This window comes from Columba livia, chromosome 2 (assembly GCF_036013475.1).
Source record: "Columba livia isolate bColLiv1 breed racing homer chromosome 2, bColLiv1.pat.W.v2, whole genome shotgun sequence".
NCBI classification, from domain to species: domain Eukaryota; kingdom Metazoa; phylum Chordata; class Aves; order Columbiformes; family Columbidae; genus Columba; species Columba livia.
In genome coordinates, this window is record NC_088603.1 from 143,989,355 (window position 1) to 143,998,848 (window position 9,494).

Consider the following 9,494-nt stretch of genomic DNA (forward strand, 5'->3'; position numbering starts at 1 on the left):
TTCCAGATCTAGTTATGTACTTTCATGAGTCTTAGCTATCCATCCCCAACCTGATCCCTTGTCTACTGTCCCACTTTCATCTCCTCTTAAGGTTCCTTTGACCAATGCTCAGGCTATACATACTCTGCATTTCCACTAAGAAATGTGGATTCCAGAATTAAACATGGGCCTCTAATGAACTTTTGAAAATTCAGTGTATCAAGGCAAAACCATTTGCTGACTTTTACCTGATGGCTCCCTTTCCGTCCGTTTCTAGCCCAGGTAGCCATGGCTCTGCCAGGACGGTGCACTGTGAGCTGGCTATTGACAGTGAACCACGAAGGGTATTTCAGATTTTTTTCAGGATAATCTCCCAATCTGCTTGTCTGCTCTGCAATTTTTGACTCCCTGTGTGCTGCTTTGGTCTTCTTTTTGTGACTGGCCTTGTAGCACGGGGGTGTTTTATGCATTAATGAAAGTTGCTGACAGACACTGAAGGAATCTATCATCTAGCTTCCACCTGCTAAGGCTCCTTCTGTTTTAAATGGAGAGAAAGAGGCTCCTCTGGAGGATGAGTCACAACAACAGCCCAATTTAGGCTTCTCCACTACGCTGAGTCACTGTCTGGAGGATCTCCTCTCTTTCCATTGACTAGCACAACCACCGTCCTGACTTGTGCAGCTGAACCAGTGAGGTGTAAGGGCTCACCACCCAGATGGAAAACATTGCTAACAAGAGATTCACAATATTATTCTGGAACAACTGGGCAACACAAAAGATCATAGCAAAAGCAGCAGAATGAAGTGTAATAGTATAACATGAGTAATGCACATGGAAGGACAGAGTTGGAGCATGTCCACATGCACACCATCACGCTCTCAACAGGTAGAAGTCCAATTCCTACCTCATCACAACACTGAATGGCCCTCTGGGGGCACCCCCAGCTGCCCAGCAACCATTTAGGGAGCATAGCTTAAGGTTAGAGGTGTGAATATTCTCCTCATCTACTATTTGTACTAAAACATGTCATTTTTATTGCAGCTATTCCAGTAGGTGATTTTATATACTCTAGGAGATTACTCATCTGCTACAAAGAATTTCTCGTCTGCAAACCTGCAAAATCAGACTGTTGAAAAAAACATTTAATAACTTCACTAGAAGTAGAGTCCTAAAAATGCTACTATTGTTAGTCCTCCTGATCAATTCTAAACTAACTTTACAGCTATTTTTAATATCTGTTTGGGTTGGTATTTAATAAAATTATTCAGAATTTCATGTGCTTGTAAGGCAAGTGTCTTAACAGAAGTCAAACACACTAGAGCAAAGCAGAAAAGCAACAAAACTGTATCCTTTGCAGGAAAAGAGAGGAGGCCTAGTTAACCTCCTAAGCAAATTAATTCCACATTTAATCTCTATGTCTCTGCAGACAGAACTTGCATTAACTATGCTCCATTTTGCCTGTGAAGGAAGGCAGGCAAGCAGCTCCACCACTCCCTGGGGTCACCTAGAGAGGCTGTGCAAACTCTTGTCCTTGACGGTTTTCTAGACTGAGACAGATAAAGCCATGGCTGATGTGACATAGTGCTGGAAATAGTCCTGCTACAAAAAGGAGGCTGCATGAAATGATCTCAGAGGTCCCGTACAATCTGCATGGTTAGGATCATACTTTCCCTTTACATTTTTTAGATATTCCACAGCTGGGAGCCACCATGTTTTTCCCAGTCCATCTATTGATTTTAATGTTCTACTCATAAACCCTAACCCAGTAGTGAAGTAAGTAAAATCACAACTAGACATCTTTGAGTCCTTTTACCTGTTGCTGAGGTTCCCATCATTAATACACATTAATACACCTGTTTCTCAGCAGCTCCTTTGGCCTTGCTTCCCTCACACCCAGAGGCTGACTGCTAATGGTCACCACTGAAAATTTAGTATGGAAGCTGCTCGCTGATTTCGACAAGAGGTCCTCGCTGCTCGCTCACAGCACGGCATAAATGGTGGTAGGCTCAGCTTGTGTAGAAGAAGGGAGAGAAAGGTGAAAGAAGATGGACTGACCCAATCCTAAAGCTTGGGCATCGTTTACCATGCAGTATTTCCCACAAATGTCCTTAAATGTATCAGCTTTTGACATCTGACTTTACAATAGCGAAGTTACACTGAAGCAACAAATTTTAATTGACTTTGGCAGCAAATGATGCCTCTACTAATCTTCCTTCTATTTGAACATTTCACTAATAAGCAGGACTGATGTGAGTTCTGGGAAACCATCTGAAAAAATGACTATATAATTGTGGCTCACTGGCTTTGTCATTACATTTATAGCACCACTAATGGCATTAGTATTACAGAACAAAAGCATCAAGACTTACGAGTAAAAAGATCAATAAAAACAGTACTGTTACTAGGAGAGTGCTGTGGTCAGGAATAGCACAGCTCCTAGAGTTCTGATATCACATTAGAGATAACATTTGGACAAGGGGTTTAATATGATAAAGGGTTGAAAATCTATTTGAAAATTTTAAAGAAAAGTTTTAACTAAAGGTAGCGGAGATGAAAGAGTCTGAAAAAAGAGACAAAGAAGAGTCTTGGCAGTTAAGCAGATATTTTAAAGCACTTCAACAGACCTCACTAACCTTTCCTGAGGCCAAGAGTTGGAAGTGGAGCCACAGCTGCTGCCTCAGGTGAGAAGGCCTTGACAACATAAAGTGTAATAAATATTAGATATTTCATATCAACATCGTGTGAAACGTATGTATATATAGATTGGTTTCTCTGTGTGTGGTTTTACGTGCTTAGTTTATTTATGCAGCAAAGGAAAAATAAATATTCTAGCCAGTTTTGAAGATACCATTTTTGGATACAAAAATCTTCAATAGAAGACATTAAAAAACCCAGAAAAATTTGTTCCTGTTCCTCAAATGGTATAACATATTATATTCCTTCTTTCTCATATAGCTCTGCCTCCATAGCCAACAGCATATGACTGTGACCTTCAGGGCTTCAACATCACCTGACAACATTGCACTGTTTACATTCTAATGATGCTTGGAAACCACATATATTCTATCCATTTTTGGTTTATGCATTTTTTTAACTGCCGCCAAACCCAGAGTGGCACCTAACATCACCACAGAACTCACTCGCTGTATTTGGTGATACATATATGTCAAAATGTTGTTCCAAAATTTCAAGGACTTATACTAACCCTGTAAATGTATGGTTAAAACATATCATGTAGAATTTCTTTTAAAACATCAAGATTCTCTTTTAATACAAAATAAATCAAAGACTTCTCATTTAAGTTTCATTCCTGCTACAAGCTGTGATGTTCTTCAATGAATGACAATATTCAACTCAACAGAAAATTGCATGAAGAAGCACTTCAAAACAGAAATATTAGATTATGCATTGGTGGCAAAGAAAGTACACAATATAGTTTAGAATGCAGCCTGTAGTACACAGCAAGCTGCGACAAACAGGGTAGTAGAAAGGGTGAGGTACTGACTGTTCTCAGGACACCATCCAAAATGTCCCAGAGACAACAGGAACTCTTCTACTGACCTCAGGAGGCTCTGGGTCAGGTTTTAAGGGTTCACAGTGCTGACAGACTCATAAAAAGGTGACAACAAACACTCAAAAGGTTAAATATTTTGGCTTCCAGATGTTGTTGTGTGGCACAGGAACAAAAGGATTGTTACTTAGCAAGAGGGAATAAATAGTGAAGTTGAAAGGGAAGCCAGGAAAGGCCAAAATCTGAGGAACAGGCAGGCTTTGCTCTTTAGTACCTAGACACTGTCTCATTTCCACGTTTGGAACAGATCTCTGCACCACAGAAACAGAACTGGTGGTTAACAATAAGAAGCAATAATAAATTATTGCATGCAAGCTGACCCAGCAGGAAATTCTCCAGGGAAACAGCAGTGAGAAAAGGAAGCATGTCACCAGTGTCACGCTTATGCGAAGGCCATACATGCATTTTTGAAAGCAGATTTTTGTTTCAACGTTTTTGCAAATTAATGTCACAGTGATTACTGAACTGCCTTACAGAATGCTGCAAACAAATGCGCTGGAGAAGACTTCCACTTCAGAAGTTTGAAAGAATGGGAAAGGACTGTGGAAAAGCATAGCATAAAGGACTGCAGGAAAGAGAAGCGAACTTTCAGTATCACATACTTGAGCACTTTTAAGCACCTCTCTTCAATTCAGTACCTCAGACTAAAAAAACAAATAAACCAATAAGAAACAAAAGGAACGGGAGAGATCACTGTTTCCTTAATAATACATACATACATACATACATACACAAATAATAAACGTTTTTTTTTCAGTAATTCTTAATAACTCTATGGCCTCTATCTGTTGATTTGTTAAAATACTGAAAATTTGCTTTCCTCTATCATTTTCTATTCAGAAATATATACTTAAGTACACACACTTCAACAGTGTAGCCTCCAAGGCTAGTTGGTTTACAGTACAACCTACTTTGATGTTCTAGAAAAGAAATTACCTACTGGAGCATAAGAAGGCACAGCATTTCATTCAGTAACATTCGTATAAAATCTCCCCTAGTCTGTGGCTAGCAATATGGCTAGCGCATTCACATTGACTTTAATATGCCTGCCTAAAGCCTACATGCTTTTTTTGGACAAGTGCACTGTGAACCCAGCCCCGGCATCCATCAACAGCTGGGCCAGCTGGTAAATAATCTCTGAGTTCAAGGGGATGGTGTGCAGCAGCAAGTGAGCAAGAACGGTGACACCGAGATCCCTGGTGCAGCACCTACAGCCTGGGGCTTATGGTGCAGCCACGGTACCCGAGCACGTTTATAGTGCCACACATGTAAAGAGCAAGATTTTTGAAAAAAAGCTTTATAACAGAAAAAAACAAACTATGAAATAAGCACTGAACCCAGACCTTGAAATTGGAAATAAAAAGCAAGAAAGAAGCTTTTACTCCTATTTTTGAAAACACTGTTGAGTCACCATCATTCATTCACAGAGATGACGCTGTTTTTCAATGGCCTGTAGTACTATGCAATCTAGTTAAAGAGGCGATTTGCAGGTAAGCCCAAGAAAAGATGAACTATTAATATTTGCTATCGGAATAAAACAGCTCCTCTGGCTCCCAAAGTCTTTTGCTGAACTGATTATTAAATGCACAACTGTTTCCTGCAAAGCTCCATCTCAGCTAACAAAGCGCTGCTGCATTACCTGCAGAAATTCAGGCGGCTGCCTTCTGAAGAAAGGCTGAAGGAAAGCTTGGGCGTTGTTATAAAGGCATCATGTAACAAATCTTCTTCACAAGAAGAAATTTAAAAGCTGAGCTATTCAGAGGCAGAAACTAGGAAAAAAAAAAAAAAGTATATCCAAAACTAACTTCCTTTTAAAATGAAAAGAAAAACAGCCCATTACTGAGCGTAGCACGTCCAGGCTGCCTTCGATCCAATACACAACTGGCTTGGTATCAAAAGGACGTGTACACAAAAAATCAAGGATAATGCCCCGCCCTAAGTATCTTATTTCTTACAAGGCAAACCCTGTAACTGGAACCACAAAACCAGCTCAGCAGCCGCTCAGCCACGTACCCGTGAGGGGATGATTTATTCGCAGTGTTTAAAATCGCGCTCTCCTCACGACTGACAAGGTAAGTGTCTGCAGCCACTTTGAAGCCAAGTGCAACTTATGAGGAAAACACACGACATGGGCAAATGCTTGGTAGCAGCCGAGCCAGATGAAGCTGCCGGGAGAGTGTTTTCTCATCATTTGACATCATACGAGTACTGTGGCCAACGTCCAAGCCGAAGGAGGGCAGCGGCTGCAGGAAGAGAAGTGCTCCCATATCAAATGACAAACAGGACCCCAGATGTGCTAAGATTTTAAGGAAGGATTGCACTGAGTGAATGCTGATAAAAGACTCAGCTTGGCTACACAACATCCAGAGAGCATCCATGTTCATTTGGCAGAAACAGAGAATATTAGAAATACATTTTGTGAGGACTATCACAGATAGAACAGATTAACGGGCTCAACATCTTTCATACGGACTTACAAAGCAAAAATGACATGAAGTCAGTTCCAAATAATTGACCAACATGATCAAGTTGAGTCTCTGATCCAGTCACACAAGACAGAGATGACCATGCAAATTTAAAACTTATCTCAGCCAGAACTAACAACTTCAAAAGAAACTAAGCATTAAAACAAAGTGTCCCTTGTCTGCTGCTGTGTGGTATTTTTGCTGTTGCCACCATGCTCACAGCACTGCCACAGTTCCTAAGGTTCCCCCTACCTAAACCAACATTAACAATACCTGGAAGACCCTGCTGCTCACATTTAGAGAGAAAGAACTCTGAGCCTTCATTTATGGGTTGGGACCAATGTGAGTGGAGAACCTCAGAAGCTCTAGGGAATCAAGCAGGAAACATATTTAAATGGACTAGGAAAAAAAAATTGGTTCTACCAGGGGAAAAAGAAATGCACTAATCATAACCACTTGATATCAGTAATAAAGAAAGGCAGAGAGGAAAGAATTATTCCAGAGGCCGATTCACACTATTTACTGCTTATTAAGAACCTTTGGCGTTTAATACTCAAGTAACAAAAAAGCATTTCTCCAAATGCTCATGAGCTTTTTAATACTGCCATCACACTATCATTCATCATATTCATCCGCTCACCTCTCCCGAACGCATTACTTGTTAATTTTAAATACACTTCCTGGCACACACCACTTCTCAATGAAGACGGTAAGTGCCTGGCGAGGCACCAGGAGAGGCAGGTTAGAGGCTGCAGCTCCTCTGCCCGCATCTCGCCTCAGTTCTTCACCATCCGCCAGAAGCAGGAACCAGCAGCCACCTGCTGCCGCCAGGGAATTTCAGTCTCAATTAGACACGCCATGATAAGGAACGATCCTAGGTGGAAGACACGGAAGAAATCCAAACACCAAAGCCAGGTACTGGGACAGAGGACAGTGCCTTGGCTGGTCCTTGGCTGCGTAAGATTTGACTTACATAAACTATGACCAGTTGTCCTTAAGGGGTAGGTCAAGAGACCAGCATCGCACCCCTGAATATCTCTGTGAAAAGGCACCTTAGAACCGTCACACCATGAGATTGGACACCTGGAGTAATCACAGAGCCCTGCAGGGACTCTAGACACAGCCCACGCAGTGCAGCGGGACTGCAAGGGGATCACCTGGCAGCTCTGTGTTCAGTAGATCTGAAGAACGAGGTACAAACGAGGTACAAAAACAAAAGATGTCATAAAAAAGAATGCCAGTAACCAGGATGAAAGGCTTGTCAACACATTAAAAAAAATCAGGATAAAAAGCAGCCATTTGGGAGAGATCATAAAAATAAGGTATTTCTAGAAAGCTTCAAAAGATTTTACTTCTTTGTTACAGGTGAATTGAAACAGGTAAGGTGGAGGGATTCAAAAGACTTCAGTGTTCTTACCACCTGTGTTGTTTGTTTAGCACTCCACATTGTTCATTAAACAATAACCAAACAGATCGTCCCACTGAGCCTGAATTGCAAAATCTATGCGAGCTAAGAAGGAAATGGTAGACTCAAATGTGGATATTGTGTTCCTCATCTAGGAAAATTGACTGTTCTTGTACACAGTGTTCAATACACAGGCTTTTGTTAAAGGATTTTAAAAAAAATCTGATCCACTGTACTGAAGATAAAAACAAGTGTTTCTGGCTGTTCTCAGGAAGAGCTTTGGTAATTTAAATGCTTTATAAATAAACAAAAAGGAAGTTCAGGAACTTGCTGATATACCTGCTATAATTAAGATTTTTAGTTAGACAGAAAATGTTATGCTCTCCAAATTATTGACTATTAAAACCAAATTTTCAGTTATCAAAATATCTTTAAAACTACCACATGCATGTAGAGCCAAAGGTGCTAATGATGTGACCCTCAATGCCATTGTCCACATGCATAATTTCATACACAGTGAAGAGTTTCACTGAATTAAAAAATTACTCACCACTAGTAGGTATCTGAGTCATTCACTGCTAGTTGAGGCACTTAAATTGTGCTTAACTCTGCACAGGACAAATATTTAACATAAAAATCTGTTTTCAAGTTATGCCTGACATAAAGGAATATACTCATTTTGAAGAGCAAGTGACACTTTTGTGGTCTACAGCTGGAGAGCAGTAATGCAGTTCTGATATATCACCCAGCCATCGCCTTCTCTACTGAGATCATGCCCAGCTCACGTCTGGTGACAAGCTTGTCAGGCAAAGCCTGAATTCTCAAATAAAAAAACCTCGCTTCAATATAACAGTGAAAACTTCACCTACATATTTAGTTCCAATTCAGGTACAGAGATCACAGTCACAAAACCAAAAGGAAATGCAGTATTTGATCCATGACTGATGCCCTTAATAGCAACTCCCCTGTTTTACAGACTCTTTGGCTTATGGGCTTTCCAGAATGTCTCAAATCCACACTGCAGTTTTTAAGGCAAATCTTTCTCTTTAAAGGAACTATTCTGCTGCAGTAAAGCCGCCAACTTTTTAGTGGCGGATAGCAGAACTCGAAATGGAAACATCTGGTGTCACTTACGGACATGTATTAAAAGAACAGATACTGGGTTTCCCTGGAAAAATCAATGGTTGCCCCTCTTCATCTGCAAAGCGGGATGCTTGGTAGGGCTGGATACGAGCTTGACACATGGATTCTGCGTCAGGGGGTGACAGCGAAGCCTCGGGGGTTGGCACGGTGGGGCCCACCGTGAGCCCCAGGCTGAGGACCGAGCCAGGGGGCACCCGCTGCAGTACCTGAGCAGAAGCTGTTGCTGCTGATGGTCCTGCGGGAGCCCCCGGAGGAACTGGGCGGGTTGAATTCCCGGCTTTCCTCTTCCGAAAAGGGCGACTCGGAGGCGGGGGACACCTTCTGCTGCGGCCGGAGGACCAGGCGGGGAATGCGGCTGCGGGCTGTCTCCTTCTCCAGCTGCGTCTTCTGCTCCTGCTCGGGAAGGGACACCTCGGCATCAGGGATGCGCCCTCCTCCTGCCACCATCCCGGCAGGGGCAGGCGAACCCCAGCCCCCCCGCCCCTGCCTCTCCTCCGTCCCCGCAGCCGCCTGGCCCCCCCTCACCTTGCTGCTCTCCCGCAGAGGCCCCATCGCTCCTCAGTCACCGCGCAGCCGGGGACAGGCACCTGGCATGGGCGAGGAGGATGCGCTAAGCCCGGGCTGCTCCTTCCCGCTGCTGCTGCTGGTGCCGCTGCGGCGCTGGGGGTGGCGGAGCCCGGCCCGGCCCCGCCGCTCCCCCGCCCCGACACGTGGTGCCGCCGCCGGCCGCGCCGCCGCGCCCGGGGCCGCCGCTGCCGCCCCGAGGGCGCCGAGCAGGTGCGGGGACGGGGCGGGGGCGGATCCCCTGCCCGCCGGCGCGGCCGCGTCTCCCCGCCACCTCGCGCAGTGGGGCGCCCGGGGGAGGCGGCTCCTTGCCCACCCCGGTCGCAGAAGGCTGCAAGGAACGTAAACATATTAAAATCTGGGCAGC

At 43.6% G+C, this 9,494-nt stretch overlaps 1 protein-coding gene across 4 annotated transcripts in view; it reads right to left on the bottom strand.

Annotated features, from left to right (window-relative positions):
* The window catches only part of SYBU (syntabulin), a 42,857-nt gene extending 33,516 nt beyond the window's left edge, over nt 1-9,341 (bottom strand). For 2 of the 4 annotated variants that reach the window (XM_065054276.1, XM_065054275.1), the window contains exons 1-2: nt 8,770-8,896; nt 5,190-5,319 (exon numbers count right to left, since the gene is read on the bottom strand). Coding sequence is in view for 2 of the 4 variants with exons in the window: in XM_065054274.1 (XP_064910346.1) it covers nt 8,770-8,956; nt 9,089-9,115 (214 nt within the window). In the remaining 2 variants the exon portion in view is untranslated. Of the gene's footprint in view, nt 1-5,189; nt 5,320-8,769; nt 8,957-9,088 lie in introns of those variants that run through there. The other 2 variants (XM_065054274.1, XM_065054273.1) reach the window with 2 other exon arrangements.
* Nucleotides 9,342-9,494: the final 153 nt, after the last annotated feature.